The 16658-nt window shown below is 36.1% G+C and overlaps 1 protein-coding gene across 2 annotated transcripts in view; it reads left to right on the forward strand.

Moving 5' to 3' along the window:
* ZNF143 (zinc finger protein 143) overlaps positions 1-16093 on the forward strand; it is a 41928-nt gene extending 25835 nt beyond the window's left edge. For both annotated transcript variants that reach the window (XM_074841591.1, XM_074841592.1), the window contains 8 exons: positions 365-440; positions 2342-2467; positions 5403-5582; positions 6747-6974; positions 8235-8383; positions 9783-9944; positions 10772-10918; positions 14082-16093. In XM_074841591.1, the coding sequence (XP_074697692.1) occupies positions 365-440; positions 2342-2467; positions 5403-5582; positions 6747-6974; positions 8235-8383; positions 9783-9944; positions 10772-10918; positions 14082-14165 (1152 nt within the window). In that variant the 3' untranslated portion in view covers positions 14166-16093. The remainder of the gene's footprint in view (positions 1-364; positions 441-2341; positions 2468-5402; positions 5583-6746; positions 6975-8234; positions 8384-9782; positions 9945-10771; positions 10919-14081) is intronic.
* Positions 16094-16658: the final 565 nt, after the last annotated feature.

Below are 16658 nucleotides of genomic sequence, written 5' to 3' on the forward strand. Positions count from 1 at the left end.
GTATAAAAGGATCATTAGAAGCCCTCAGTGGAGTCAAAAATCAGATAGAGAGTGGGCTCTGAGGCATGTTTGCACCCTGTCTTTAATGTAGTTGCACTATGGCAATGCTGCCTGTATTTACAGAAATGGTTTTTGCAAAACTGACTGAAAGGATCAGGTTAGACCTTGGAAAGAGATACATTGAGTTTTAGGGAAAACATTGTTACCATTTTCATTACTTTTTAAATCACTGATTGAAAAATAAGAGACTTGAATGTGAATCTTTGGAAGAAAATTAAAATATATTGTCTTTGAGAATAACTCTTTCTATCTTGAAGTAATCAGATACAACATTACATTAAGTCTGTATTGGATGTCTTGACAGGTGCATGAAAGGTCACACACAGGAGACAGACCGTATCAGTGTGAACATCCCGGATGTGGCAAAGCTTTTGCAACAGGTAATTTTGTGTAGACTAGCTCCTGCTGCTTGTTAGTGTTTGTATAAAATAAATTTTTAATACTGCGTTTTTTTAAACTGCTAAGTAAAGAACTTGGTTGGGAGAACTGCAAAAAAAAAAAGTCAACATTTCCGATAGCATAGCATGTAGAAAGGACAGAGGATTTAACTCTTAAGTTACTAAAGGAGGAATGAGGTGAAACGCTTGATGCTTTGCCTTACTCTTCACCTGTCATGCTACAGTCAGATTTTATGTTGAAAAAATATGCTTTTCTTAAGAAACTAATTGTGTAAGTTAAATGAGGTGATAATAAGAAGCTGAACTTGTTGGCTAGAGATAAATACCTGATCTTCTGTTCCAAATTTGAAAAGAACTTGGATGGAAGATGCTGTTTTAAATGTTCTTCATTAAATTTATATCGAAGAATGATACTTGTCATGAAGTGAACTTTACATTTCATAGACTAGTCTGTTCATATATGGTGCTCGCCCTGAGATTTAACTTGATGGTGCAAAATACAATTACGAAGAATGAAACATGGAAGAAATTGAAAGAGCAAAACTTCTTTCAAATTTATTCTTTTATTTTGAATGTAAATTAGTATGACGCTTAGAAAAGTTAGTCTCTTTTTTTTAAAAAAAAGCTAAGGTTTTTTTTAAATAATTGATCTAATACATTTAATACTGTTTCTTTGAATAGAAACAAGCTGATGACGAAGCTCAAAAGGGAAACCACACTGAAAGGGTTGCACCTAAGTTTAATTGCGTAATGTTTGTAAAAGGATTTCAAAACTACATAATGAAATATTCTCTTCCATTGCAGCAGACTGATGTATGGCTATAAACAGCTGTTTATCTATTAATACCATGGTTTTGGTCAGAGCCATTGTAGCACTGTAGTTCAGCAATCCTTGCCTTTGATAGAGTTCATTTTAAGTACTGAATGCTCTCAGTTTAAATATTAAGAACTCTTCTGGTTTGGATCATGAAACTGAGTTTGTTTTAGATGTAAGAATTAATTAATGTTTAGCTTGGTAGACATGCTTTGCATTTTTAAAAACGTCAAAAATGGGAATTTCAGCTGTTTTAGGGATGTAGTGAGAACACACTGTGAAACTAAAGCAGGTGCCATCTTCTTACAGACTGTTACTTTATTTTGCAGATATATACATCCCTTGTGGAGACCAGTAAAATTCAAGCTCATTTTCTAAAATAGCTGTTTCAGGGTTCTCTAGCCACCATCTTTTCAAGGAAGGGCAGCAAGGAAAATTTTTGGAAAATGCTCTTTGTGAAATAATTTACATAGGACCTGATCCAAAGGTCACTTTAGACTGGTTGAGTTTTTGATGAGTTCCTAAAAGTAATCTTAAAGGGAATGAGTGTCCATGACTGCTGTCAGTTGGCACCTATATATGTGGTGGTGTTAATAATTTGGTTTAGAATAATTAGAACAACTTAGAGCCCAGATAGCAGTAGAACTTTTAGTGCTGACTTCATTAATGATACTGATTTTTATACGAGCAAATAATTAAATGTCGTTTTGATGACAGTAGTGGTAGGAGATAAAAAACAGATGGAATACAAAGCATACACATTCTTCAGAAGACAAAATAAGTATTTGTCCATGTTATAATCACTACAGTTTATGCTTTTGAAGGGAAGGAGAAGCATTATGGGAGTGTATTTCCTTCATAAATGAAGGATGAAAGAATTTCTAATCTGTATCTAGAGTTCTGCTGCTCTCTGTATGGTAGAATGAAGAGCTTGTGAAGAGTGAAAGAGCAAATTTTACTCATCAGGGAGCTTCCTGATTGAAATGGCGAGCACAGCTTTTGATGGTGATTGTTCACGAGTATCCTAATTTTGTGTTGATACTATTATAACATCCTGTTTGATCTTCAGGGTATGGGTTAAAAAGTCATGTCCGAACACACACTGGTGAAAAGCCTTATCGGTGCACAGAAGAAAATTGCACCAAATCATTCAAGACTTCAGGAGACCTGCAGAAACATATCCGAACCCACACAGGTATTATTATCACCCATTATTTTTTTGTTAATTCACTTAGGTGGATTTTTTTCTCTTTGATTATTCTGTGACTTTATACTTATGAAATCAGCCTGTGTATATTCCCTTTCCGAAGCCCAGTGAGCTCAGCAGCATTTCAGGATGGTAAGCATTTATTGTAAATCTAACATGCTTTTCTTGGGAAAAGTGCTTAAGGGTTCATACTGCCATTGCAAATGCACTAACTTAAGCAGTGTATCACTTACACTGTCACTGAGTCACCTGGTGCCTTTACAGTTTCATTTGCAGCTGTAACAGAACAAGGAGTTTTTCCTCAATAACATGGCTTGCCTCTTAGAAATGGCATCAGTGTTCTTAAGTTTGGGTGCTTTAAGATAACTCGCATGCCAGCTTCACGAAGGTTGGTAGTTCAGAGCTCGTTGTTATCCTGATCTCCTTTCTCTTCTTGCAGCAGAAAAATGAACAAAAATCATAGAAAACCAACTGTTACTAAAACTTTCAAATGCATAAAAACCAAAATCTTACATTTTGTCTAAAAAAGATTCATTTGAAAGCCGAAACACAAATTCTAGACAGCTTACACTACACTCCGCAAAACTCTTATGGGTGCACACACATGTAAAGTTTGCACATTGCCTCCTTTGGTCCTGAAATGTAGGAAGAATAATCTAATCACTTGCTAACCTATTCCATTAAGTATATTTACTTCCCTGCTAGAACACCAAGTTTTTCCACTGAACTTTCTGAATCCCAGAGAGTAAAAAAGAACAAAAGAAATAGGTTTTTCTCAGGTTGAAAAGAACAGTGCGGAGGGGAAACAAAAACACGCAATAAAAAATATAAAAAGTCAAGATTACATTGAGATAATTCTGCTTTCCCGGATTTCTGTATTCAAAGACAGTCTGTTGGGATTAGTGCTATCTTGGTGTTAAATTGGTCTTTAGGATGAAGACATGGGAGTCATCTGTTTTCAGTTCTAGAAGAGAACTGTTTGATGTTATGTAGTACATCAAGTACAGACTACGAACTGAAGTATTTTTGTAGTATGTACAACAACCTGATTAGCTGTAGACTGTTTTCTTTACTTCTTTGTGGCCGTAGAAGTTGTAGGTAATTTAATTGTTTTAATCTAATTTAGCAGTTGAGACAACAGACTTGAGCCAGCTCTATGTAGCCATTTACTCACTGGAACAACGGTAATAATAAAATCAGAGTTCAGCGGTGTCTTTTTTTAGATTTATGAGTAGTTGCAGGAATCCAAAGAATGAGAAGAAAATTGCACCAGGTCCTTTGTGCAGATGGATGGAGCAGTGTGTGCTCATACCCTATGCAAGCTGCAACAGTGCACCCGATGGAGGCAAGTCTGGGCTCTGCCCACTCTCTCCCATGGCTCTGAAACCTTTTTGTTCCTTTATCATGTAAAGCAGGGTTAGTGCTTTCTGCATTTTCTGCATGTTTTAGCCAAGAGTGATTTTTTTCATCTCTTTCAGTGGCAGTCCAGTCTCACTTTCTGTTGCCATCAAATGCTTACCTCGGGTTCCTCCATGACTTCCCTAGACATACTACTCTGATATCAGAAAAGCTGGTGTGGATGGTTCCATAGCTGCTGTGGGGTAGGGTTTGAAGGCTTCTGACTTGCTTTGCATTTCTAGTGCTAGAAATCTCAGTCCCCTGGAAACAAGTCGTTTTTCTAACAAGTAAGTTAGAAACTTAAAGGCTGTCTTCACCAACTGGTCGGGTGACATTCTTGCGGACATTCTTTAGGAGCAATCTCTTTTTGTTTCTAATGTGGTGTCTGTGGTTGGGCGGGGTTGACTCTGCAACCCTGCTACTTTCAGGCATGATTTGAGGTCCTGTGCTGAAGCAAGGATTAGGGGAGCCATGGTAACACAACACTGAGGCGTGTACGCTTAATACACACACACTGCCTTGGCAGGAAGCTGAAAAACCTTCCCGAAATGGCTGCGCTAAGGAGTGAATTATAGTTTCCTCTGCCAAGGAGCTAACTACTTTGGAGTTTTGTGGTATTAATGTCTCTATCAGGACTTTGTTTTTTATTTCTGTCTCTAAGTACTTAATGTATCTGCAGTGGTAATCTGTCTTCTTTTACTCTCAGATTCTTCTCTTTGGTAAGCAGTGCAGTGGGTAGAATGTACTTAGCTGTAGGAAGTGTGAAATTACAGCAGGATAGCACATCAGGTGGTTCGCACTTCTCCAGTTAACCCCCTTCACTCTTCCCCTCTGTGTGCTTTGATAGACCTGAAGGGTCAGGGGTATTAGACGGTGGCTGGCCTTATCTAGTGTTCATGGTGAAATGCTTTGGTGCAGTGATGTAAGTTATTGTGCTTAAATTTATATTGCAGAGATAGACTTATTTTTAAAAGAATCTGTATTTGTGATAGCTTTGGTTTTGGGGTTTGAAACAAGTTTCAGGGCTGTCTCTTTAAAAAGTTGGTGGTTCTCATGTAAAGTTAAGTGGTTTTTATAATGACTTTTATGAGTTTTACTAATCCATTTGTATCTTGGTTATATGCTAAATCATGAAGGTATTTTTTCATTTTATGAATTTCAGTTGACAAATGTACAAATGGTATGATATACTTGTTTTGGATAACGTATGTATGATTGGAGGGGTGTTAAATACATGTTAGAATATGGACAGTGTGGAAGCTAATCCAAGCAACTGAGTCTGTTTTATGCATCATAAAGTACTAATCTAAATGCTTTATAATTTAGCTTACAGATTGTATGATTTTCCTGAATTTTGCCAGTTTTGGCTAAACAGTAGAACACTCCATAGTGACATGTTCATGGTATTTCTGACTGAGGGTCTCAGAGAGAAGTAGGTAGCTTTAGATTCGTACATTCAGTCTGGTAACTTTAGGACTTCTGTTCTTTTATAACTTTTGCATGTGTACCTTTTCTTTTTTTTCAGGTGAAAGGCCCTTTAAGTGTCCATTTGAAGGATGTGGCAGGTCATTCACAACATCTAATATTAGAAAGGTTCACATCAGAACACATACAGGCGAAAGGCCTTATTACTGTACAGAGCCAGGATGTGGGAGAGCTTTTGCCAGTGCAACTAATTATAAGAATCATGTGAGAATACACACAGGTATATGAGCGATGTTTTGTATTTTGAAGTGTAATCTGCTTGGGAGAGGCTGTGTCATTCCCCTTGAGAACACTTGTTTCAGTGCATTGTAATTGTGTAGAGTCATGTTTACATGACCTGGCTTGGTACTTTTGTTTGGGCCCTGTCTCCCGTCAGCTGAGGATAGTTAAGCAGTTAGGTTTCCTGCCTTGCTGTCAAGGCAGAAAAATTTTGGTTTGGATACAGTGTTCTTTAAAATGAATGCAAAACCTTGTCTTCAGTGGACATTGTGCTCGATCCTCGATATGGTTCTGGGGCTTGCCTCCATTATGAGCTGTTTCTTAAATAACAGTAAAGCACAAGTCTGAGCTTGACTTGGCTTACCACTGTGAGCCATCCTTGATCCCAGCTGTATTTTCCTTGCTGCTGGAGTGGTGGTCAAAACCTTTTTATAGACAGAGGTGAAAATACTTATCCAACTTGATTGGCAGGGTTAGTCAGCAGAAATAATCAGCACAAATTCAGAAGTTCTAAAATGTAAAAGCCAGTGATAGCCATATCATCTTGGTAGCCTTATATATTTTACAGAAGCAGAAGAACAGACAAGTTTCATAGAGGCACATTTTGTATCTCAAATTACCTTTTAGTTTATAATGTAATTTGGACATTTGTTTCATTGATTTTTAAATGAAAGGTGGTGTTACATGAAACCATAATTGTTTAAACATATGCTTCCTATAGATTTCTTCAGAGCTTAAAGACTCAAAAGTGAAACTGTACTAGTGTATTGACATACCTGATCACTGAGGAAAAGTATGGGGCTTCCAGTAATAAATGAACAAAATTCTCAATCAGTGCCAAACTGACATTGCAGTTTTCAGCATGTATCCTTCTGTCCTCATCAGAAGGATGTTTTAGATGGAGTGATAGGGAGAATAAAGGGCCCAACTCTCACTGGCAGTAGGTTTTTTTTAAAAAAAAAAAAAAAAAAAGACAAAACAAAAAAACCACCCCAAAACCAGTGAGAGGCTGCATTGATAAACTTTGTGAGCTTGAGCTTCACTGCTGCTTTTGAAAATAAAATATGGTTGGTAGTGAAGGTGTGTCACTAAATATCATTTGTTGACAATTTTTTCTGTGTGTCCTGGATAAAGTTCTCTTTATCCCTTTTGTTTTTCAATACAGGGGAGAAGCCCTATGTCTGTACAGTTCCTGGGTGTGATAAACGTTTTACAGAGTATTCCAGTTTATACAAACATCATGTTGTACATACTCATTCCAAACCATATAACTGTAATCACTGCGGGAAAACATACAAGCAGATTTCTACACTTGCTATGCACAAGCGGACAGCACACAATGACACAGAGCCCATTGAAGAAGAACAAGAGGCTTTTTTTGAGCCACCTCCAGGTTAGAGTTTCAGTCTTTGAATCTCTTGTAAAAAAAAAAAATGGGCTGGGTAATATTTTGCTGGTTTTTTTATAGCCAAGGAAATGAAAGCATAGATAAAAATCTGAAGTACTTAATAAAGTTATTTAACGTCTTTGTAGGACTTTCTAGTGTGGTAGGCAACTTGTAAACAGAAACTGGGAGAGTAATTGACCAGATCATAAACTCATTTATAGCAGTCCTGGGGATAAGAGAAATTTGAGTTGCAGTCCCAGCAAACCTGCTATAAACATGAATGTGGGAAGGGACCTGTGAGAGTCTAAAATGTTTATGTTTGCAACCTACTGGATTTTTCTTGGGGATTTTTGTAAGAGTATGTATAACACCATGGTTGGTGTTACATGGTCTTTTATGCAGGAGGAAAGGCATTGCCTCGAGAAAAGGAAAAATCTGTCTTTGCAGCACCCTGATTTTCAGCACAGCTGTTTCGCTGTGGTTAATAGCAGTTTCTGTAAAGTGTCCTAGAGGCAAAGAAGAAAATAAGCTCATGTGCTACAGTACTCCTTAGAATATGTTTTTCATGGTATCATGAATATTGAATCCTATGACTGTAAAAGACTGAAGGAAGTACTGTGGTATGACAAATGCCACTTGTCTAATTGTGATTTTTAGATGTGATTGAAGATGGGAAATGCACGTGCAAGGTTTTTTGCTCAGAAAATTTGTTTTACTACATGTATGTGGGAAACTGCACTGAATGCGTCTCAAGAAGATTTGCTATAGTCTAATCCCTTCTTTTAAGGGAATGATAAGATAAATTTGCTGAGGTTAAACATTTATTAAGATAGTGAACTTAAATCTTCACACAAAGGCATCACTGTGTTTTTCTATATGTTTGTTAATTAATAACTTTTAAGAAGCTGCCAGTTGTGTTTGCATGGAACTTCTTGTATGGAGAGGTCAACACTTAATGAATGATTTGGAAGTGTTTGTCACCATTTTAATATTTGCTTATAAACTACATGTGTAATTTCTTTATGTGTGGTGTTTAAGTGTGTTAAACTCATTCTAGAAGATTATATCCTGTGTTCCCAAAACACCAGACTTTCTGACTTGCTTTTGGTATCTTTCCTTCTTTGATTTTTCTCATCTTTCCATTAAAATTTTTTATTGGAGTGTTTAAAACCTTCAAACCAGGCGGGCACTTAATCCTTGTCATTTGCTTTCCTGACAGCATTTAGAGTATGTAAACTACCCTCTTGCCTTCTTTCTATCAAATAGGTCAAGGTGAAGATGTTCTCAAAGGATCCCAGATAACATACGTGACGGGTGTAGAGGGAGAAGACGTAATTTCTGCACAGGTTGCTACAGTTACTCAGTCAGGGTTAGGTCAACAAGTAGCACTAATATCCCAGGATGGAACCCAACATGTAAGTAACCATGGTGTTAAAGAGCTGACAGAAATATGTTGACAATTGAGGCAGATATTCCATATGCTTTCTAAAATCAGTTAGGATTCTTGATAAATATATATATGGGTTTCTTAAGAAAAGAAGCTTCTTTGGAGCTGGGTCAGGATATGTTTAGAGTTGGGCCTCCATAAACAAGAGGATAATGAATGCTTTGATTCTACCTCCACTTAAAAATTCCTATGGATGTATTTTTTAAGGATTCCCATGGATATATTTTTTAAAGATTACATATGAAATTTCATTGGGAGGGGATTTCAACAGAACTCTCTTCTTTAGCTATGGCAATATATCAGAAGGCATATGGGGAAAAGTTTATATCTCAGCTGGAAAGGTAGCTGAAATGCCAGTAGCATATGAAAAATATCTTCTAAATTAAAACTGGAAATGAAATATTAAAGGGGACTGTTATACTGCCAGCCCTGAACATTCCAGCAATACTAAGTAACTGGCATTTTTATTCTCTAAAATGAAGGTGTGTAGAAGCCTTGACATGGAATTCTTGGATTTATTTAAACTATCCTTCAGCTTGACTTTAGTTCTGGGATGTTTTATTACCTTGTAAATCAGACATTAAATCACGTATCTGATGCCCTTATGCATTTATACTGGAGAAATCAGTAAATTATATCATTAAATTTTTATGAATTGTTCATTCGAGGTTTAAATTCTAAGCCCTTATAGGTCTCTTTAGTAATTCCATTAAGATGAAAGTATATCAGGTGGTACTACCTTGAGTCATATTGTCCATTATGTAAGACACATGCATAGATAACCTATCATGCAGTTATTTGGGATATGATCCGACTAACATGGAGTTGTAGACTCTGGGGGCAAGTGTGCATCCTTTATCTTAGTACTGAGAGCCATCATTTTATTTCTGTAAACAGGTAAGTGTGAAAGGTCATGGAATATTAGATCCCAATCAGTAAAATGAATGCAATAAGGGCTCTTTGTCTAAGATGGGGACTTGGCCAAAGAGTGATGGTGATTCTTAAGGAATGCGTGAGCACGCTTGTTAGGAAGTGGAATAATGGCTACTAGATCTTCTGGCCAGTACGTTACTTGTTAACATGACTAAAAATATCTTTTCCTGCTAATTATGAACAAGTTGCCTTTTTGTTCTGAATTGCTACACACTTTCTTTCAAATGAAGAAATTGATCTAGCAGGAGTATTCCTGCTGAATCAACTAGCAGGAATTTCTTCGATAAATGCTGTTGCACTTCAAACACACATCATCATTTTTTTCAAACCTTACTTAAAAACATATGTTATGTAGCCAAAAGCTAAGACTCAGGTCTGACTTCAGCCGCAATTAAACCTTCATTTTTTACTTCAGCAATTATTTTGTGTTTCAGGTCAACATATCCCAGGCAGATATGCAGGCCATTGGCAATACCATCACTATGGTAACACAAGATGGCACCACCATCACAGTCCCTGCCCACGACGCTGTCATCTCTTCTGCAGGAACACATTCCGTAGCGATGGTTACTGCAGAAGGCACTGAAGGACAGCAGGTAAGATATCCTGTGTACATGTGTCATCTTCGTTTGTAAGATGATATAAAATAGGCATCTAAGCCTTCACAGTTCTGTTATTCACATAGATTTATCCAAGTAAAGCGGTTTTCAAGGTTTGGCCATAGCATTCTCCTCATAAGAGTATGATGTGTTCTACTCCTTTGCATCAACATATGGCAGAATGTTTTACAAACAATAATTAGGCACCAAGAAAAAATTCTGAGGTACCAGTCCATAATTCATTTAGGTGCATGTAAAATAAGACCTAGAAATGGTGTGTGTTTTCCCTGAAGTCACATAGTAAATGAGTGACAGAGCTAAGACTAGAATCCAGTATGAACTGTAACTTTATCACTTAATATTATGGGACTGTAATTTATTTGGCAGAGAGGAAATACTTGTTTAACTATATATTTACAGTTTTGTTTTTAATATACACATACAGTAGCTTTTTTAGTAGAAATATAGTGATATAATTCTTAATCTTTAAGTTAAAATGCATTCCACTGTTCTAAAAATGCACCACATGAAAACAAAGATACTTACTAATCGCTGTGCTCTGTATGTATAACTAATCACAGGCTTATAGGCACATTTATTGAACTTCTGTGCAGTTCTGAGGATATTTATACTCTGAGAGGTAATAGATAACTTTGAGAACACAGTGATGGCAACCCTTCTTAAAAAATTTTGCTTTTGCGCAATGAAGTTATGCTTATGAATCATCACAGCTTCAAATTTAACTCTAACTTTGAAGATAATCATTGTATGAGATCGGTAACACATCTGTCATCCTGGCTGATTCTCTTCCTCTGGTTTTGAAGGTTGCTATAGTGGCTCAAGACTTAGCAGCGTTTCATAGTGCCTCATCAGAAATGGGACATCAGCAACATGGGCACCATTTAGTGACTACAGAAACTAGACCTGTTACATTGTTGGCTACATCCAATGGAACACAAATTGCAGTACAGGTAAGATGGTGATAAATTATTTTTGGAGTGTTTCTTCCGGAGCTGGAAGCTCTTAGTCATGTAACAACATGATTCAAAGCTTGACTCCCCTGAAAAAATAGTTGTATTAATCCATAATCATATGATCTCAGATTCTAAATAATATATAGGATTAGGAAGAGGGCTAATAAGCACCTGATTTTCCAAATCTACTTGTAGAACTTCCAAAAAAGGGGGAGGTTAGGGGAGGGCCAACCTTCAGGTCAGCTGAGTCGTTCATGGAGTCACAGGTTTTCAGTGGAAAAGCACTTTCATTCATCCTTCAGCATTACATATAGAGCTGATACATACCAAGCCAAACTCTCAAGGGTAAATTGCTCTGAACTTACACAGATAAAAATTGCTGAATTTATGAACCTTGAAATCCTAATAGTGAAGAAATGTAAAGAGTTACATAGAAAGATTAATCAGAAATCTCTGGATATACTAACCTTCTGTTTATGTGTCAAGCCAGCACAGTGCAAGCAACAGTCTCTGTAAATAGTTCCTCACATTTCCGAACACTGTAATGAAAGAGTAATTTCTAGGTATGAAAGAGTTTAGTTTAAATTGGGCTAATTTAAAAGAAGGTGGAAACTAAGCACAAATTAAGCTTTTATCTAGAAAGTAACCAAAACCTAGACAAGCATTTTTGTGAACAGTTTATTCAGAGGGAAGCTTGGCTTGACTGGATGGAACGTTGAACAAAACTTCTAGAAGAAACAGTGGCCAGTGGGCTACCTTACTCAAACATTAAATTAACTATGTGTAATTTTTTTTTTTTTTTTTTGTTGTTACATATGATATGATAGTAGACTAATAGAAGCTTTTGGAAATTTTAAATCTGGAAGATTCCATGTTTTAAAAATCCATCTCTTCATTTGACCCTTGACTATAATGTCATTTAAATGATCTCAGGGAAACTGCCACTCCAGTGACAGAAGCCAATTTTAAACTCAGTATGACATAAAAGAAGTTGAATTAGTTTAAATTTTGGGTTGCATAGTAGTATCAGTCCTGCAAAGTGCCTAACACTTTTGGTCCACCTCATAGCCCTTTTCATGCTGTGCTTAACTATGTGCATAAATGTCCAGTGGGAATGTAATGAAGCTACTTTTGTATTCAAATCTACTGTGGAATTGGGACTCAACACTTTGTGGGTTTGATCCTATTGTCTGGGTATCACCACAGACACACATTTTGCTCTAGAGAACATGGAAAATCACAGGACCCATATGCCCTGAAACAGTATACTTTATATATATATTAGGAGGAGGATAATTTTCATGGATGTGATATACCCTATGAATTTCAAAGGGAGCTAAGTATATGCAACTGTCTTGAGTATGGTTTGCGTGATGGGCCTTAGCTCTGACAAAGACCAATATAGAAAAACACCAGTGTGGCTATGCAGAGGAGATGCTCGAAAGAGATTCTAAACAAATTGTTATTAAGCAGTGGAAGTTAATATGTGTTGTTGGAAGGTTCTTGGAAATAGCTGCAAATAGAAAAAGAAATGTCAAAAATGCACTCAAAAATTTAATTTCTAAGGGGTAAAATATACTTTGCATGTAACAGCAGTTTAAGTCTGGTTCCTTCAAACTGTTCATATTTGCTGAAACTAATATGAGATCAAAACGTTTGAGCATTTGAGTCTCAGGATTAATGCTGCAGTCAAGTGTAGGTATGCACGGTACTCTCTTGAGAGCTCAGAATCAAAGGGATTGTGTTAATATCTTCAAGCAGAAATGAGAGATTGTTATTTTCTCCTTTGTTAAATGGAAAATAGCAGGTCAGATGCTGATTGTCAGTCGAGAAGCTCTTAATTCTGAATTCCTGTGTTTTGAGCTAAGTTGACAGTAATCAAAACTGCATGTAAGAGAAAGCATATCAGAAGCCAATTGTCTGCATGACAGGAAGGAAAAAAAAAAGTAACTTGCACCCTCAGCATTGTGTCCTTCGAATGAAAGGAAAACATAGGCACTCTGCACATGCCCCTCTCTTGTTACCAGCGGTGAAGCTTTTGGTGAAGTATCTTTATATTAATTAAACTTAAAATATACAATACAAACAGAAGAGAGAGAAATCAAAATTAAGATATTGTTGATTATTCCTGAGTTCTTGATTGTTTCTCTTTTCTACTTTGATACTAATAAATGAATCCATTTGGTTTCTAAATGCTGATAAAGCCAGTAGCCTGATAGATTGAAGTCCTAAGGAGGTGGTAACAGAGCTCTTCTGGATTTGAGTGGCTCCAGAATGTGATATGCAGTGACTGTAAAAACAAGTTACAAGTGATATTTAGAACTGTCCCACTAGGTCTATCCATTTGTCAAATAATCTGGTTTTACTTTTCACACTCTCATACATCTTTCTCCCGAGCCAATAGGTAATGGCCAGCTTTATGTTTTTGTTAGGTTGAGGTTGTCTTCAGTGTCCCCATAACTGGATGTATGTTCATGGTGTATATATTATAAAACTCCATGGATTCTTTCCCAAAATTGTGTCCAGTTGTCTTTATTCAGAGTTGGTTGATGTTGCTTCTGACAGTGCCAGATACATTGATGGCTTTGTAGTTGCAACTACAAGATAATTTCCTCTCTGAACTACTGTAGAATCGAACAGTGTCATCGTGACTGCTTTTTTATACAGTCAGGATTCTGCAGTAAGTAGGCACTTTTTATATATATTGTCATATGGTGTTCCAAAGAGCGGACTTTCTGCAAGAGAGTTAAGAAAAATGAAGATATTTGTTTGCTTTACCAGTGTTAAAATGTAATTCAACAGCCACCAAGACTTTTTAAAGCTTTATCTTAGCTTTATGTCTGCCAAGCTGAAATATCATCTACTTTGTGTGTCATGAAATGTGTTTACCATGCAGCAATTCTTTGAAGAAAATGTATTCGGTAGATACATAGAAACTCAGTTTAATCTGCTATCAGAAGCTATCTTAATTGTCATGCTGATTAGATAGGTGCTAGTATATATTACCCAGAAGAGGTGTGACATTACTGATCACACTTATTCGTGCTAAAGTATTGATCTGTATCCAGATCTTTGGTTTAATCTTTTTTTTTTTTTTAAACACATTTATATTCATATGTAACATTTTGGATTTATTTATGTTTAAATGCATTTGTTTCAGCTTGGAGAGCAGCAGTCTCTGGAAGAAGCCATTAGAATAGCCTCCAGAATACAACAGGGTGAAACACCAGGGATTGATGATTAACTTCTAAAACTGCTACCAGAACAATAGAGTGAAAGTATTTTATTTTCAATCAACAAAGGTCCATGCCAGCAGCAACCCATAAAAACTTTGAAGTTCCCTGCTCATTGATACTGTGTACACATTTTATGCAAGAGCGAAGAACATTTTGTAAGTTTTGTGTACATAACCCTTGGAATGGACTGACATCATCTACTTCCAACTGTTGTATATTCAGGAATATGGAATTAGGATTATATAGTAAATTTCCTTGTTATCCTTTCATCAGATTTCAGACTGGTCTACAAGCAAGTGAAAAATTAAATAGAAGTATTGGAATTAATTTCTAATGTCATGTACAAATAATGAAGGCATTACTGAAGATTTCAAATGTTAAAAATACTATTAAATATAATCATTTCAGGAACCCTTACAAGTAATAAGGATGACAAAGCCTTTTAAATTGCATTCCATAAATGGAAGAATCTTGGATTTTGACCCTACTGTAAATCTTCGTATTTTGATTTGCTTCATACAGGTTTGAGTACTCTTTAGATTATCCACCCCATCTCATTCATTGTAAATACAGGCTGTTAATGCTGGAACTGCTAACCATATTATCTTTAAATTGGATTATGTACAAAGGAGAAACTTTGGTTGTTCAATATTAAAGGAAGTAAATCTTATGATTTTGTTTCTTTACATGTTTTACTTAAGATGTTACTCTCAAATTATTATGCAATAAAATATAGCAAGATTGTATTGTCTAGATAGGATGATATTGTTGTGTGACATACTGTTTTACTTTTTAATGAGACTGAAGTTCAAATTATTTATTTACAGCCTTGTACAAATTTTTCCAAAGTTTATTTATCATCAACTTAAATTTTTGACATTAATTTTGATCATAATCCACTATAATGTATTAAGTAATTAGTGTTAATAGTTATTTTAAACATTCTAAAACACTACAAGAATGATTAAAATAGTAATTAGTCAACCAATTATGACTAAAAAGTAAACTACCTGTTTTCAAGACGAATATTTTCAGATGCTGCATTTGCAGCATAAGTACAAGTACTAATAGTCTATTTTCAACAGTTATGAGTGCCTGCTGCTACCATTCAGTACCTAGGATATGCTGATAATCAGTGCTTTTGAAAATCAGGACACAGGCTACTAGAAAAAAGGGATTAATTAATGATGATATAAGTACAATGCTCTTCTTCACCTAGTATTCAGTAAAGGAAGAAAATCTGTTGTAGATACCTCTAACACAGTAAAATGTAACTTTAATTTTTTTTATATGAAAAAGTGTCTTTATTCTTGTCTTGTTAGTAAGCTTGTTAAGCAAGTCAAAATTTTTTTGGCTTCATGTAAGATTCAGTGCTTATTTTAGATGAGTGTCAAGAGCACTTCTGAACCTGAAGCCTCGCCTTTTACCTTCTCAAGGGAAGGATTAAACATCTTCTGGATGAAGTGTTAATCAAGTAATCATTTTATAAGTATTGTGAGGTACACATTTTCCTTAAAAGATAAAGTTCATAACTATGTACCTTGAGGTATTTGACCTCAAAAAGGCCAAGTTTGAATAGAGTGAAGCTAATTTATTGTGAATTACTGTATCAGTGTGGGTTGCAGCTTTTTATGTTTTTCATACAGATGGCCAGCTGAAAAGTCCGGTGAAAGAATACAGTACTGTGGGATAGATGTGGACAAAGCAAAGATTGTTCTCTGGATGCATTACAAAGTAAACCTTGGAAACATTAAGATTGTAACTTTTGTATAGGATTGAGGCTGCTTGCTCACTTAGGTGCCAGTTTTCCTGAAGTGTTGTAATTCTTGATATCCCATGGAGATAAATGTACTATGCAAGGAGGATTAATTGCCTGTCAACTAGATCAGTTTCTTAGTACTTATCACCTTTTAGAAATTAAAGATGTATTATTTGACATGAACGTTTAAGGGTTTTTTTCTTAAATTTCATTGCTAATAGTTTCTGGAAACGGTGTCTGGAATGGTGGTTTTGACTTAGCAAAGAAATAACTTCAGTTCTTCTTCTCGTTTCCCAGGACATTTTCTGACCACTGTACAAATGTGAGTATTCTTTCCTCTTTCATACTAGTTGGTTTGCTGCAAGGCATTCAGAACTAGCTCAGTCAGGAAAAGCTGCAGTATTTTTAAAATTATTTCTCTTACTGGTATCTTACCAGTTATTCTTGCAAAACTCCCAAGTCAAAGGTTGTGCTTCCACGTTGTGCTAGCTACCCCTATAAAGGAAAACATACTTGCTGAATAAATAAGGCAGACTGACTTAGACTGCCTAGTGTTTAAGGACAAACTGAGTTAATTATATGTGTCTTAGCTGTGAGGGCTGTATTCGTACTAGACTTTCTTTCGGAGTGGAGAGACCTGTGTGATTTTTCCATCCTGCTTCCACTCAGACGCGAGTGGAAGAAGCTGTTTTGGTAAACTGATGCTGTGTGTTGATGTCGGCAGGACCTGTAGTGGAGATTA

The sequence above is a fragment of the Strix aluco genome, chromosome 16 (genome assembly GCF_031877795.1).
Source record: "Strix aluco isolate bStrAlu1 chromosome 16, bStrAlu1.hap1, whole genome shotgun sequence".
In the NCBI taxonomy this organism is placed as follows: Eukaryota; Metazoa; Chordata; class Aves; order Strigiformes; family Strigidae; genus Strix; species Strix aluco.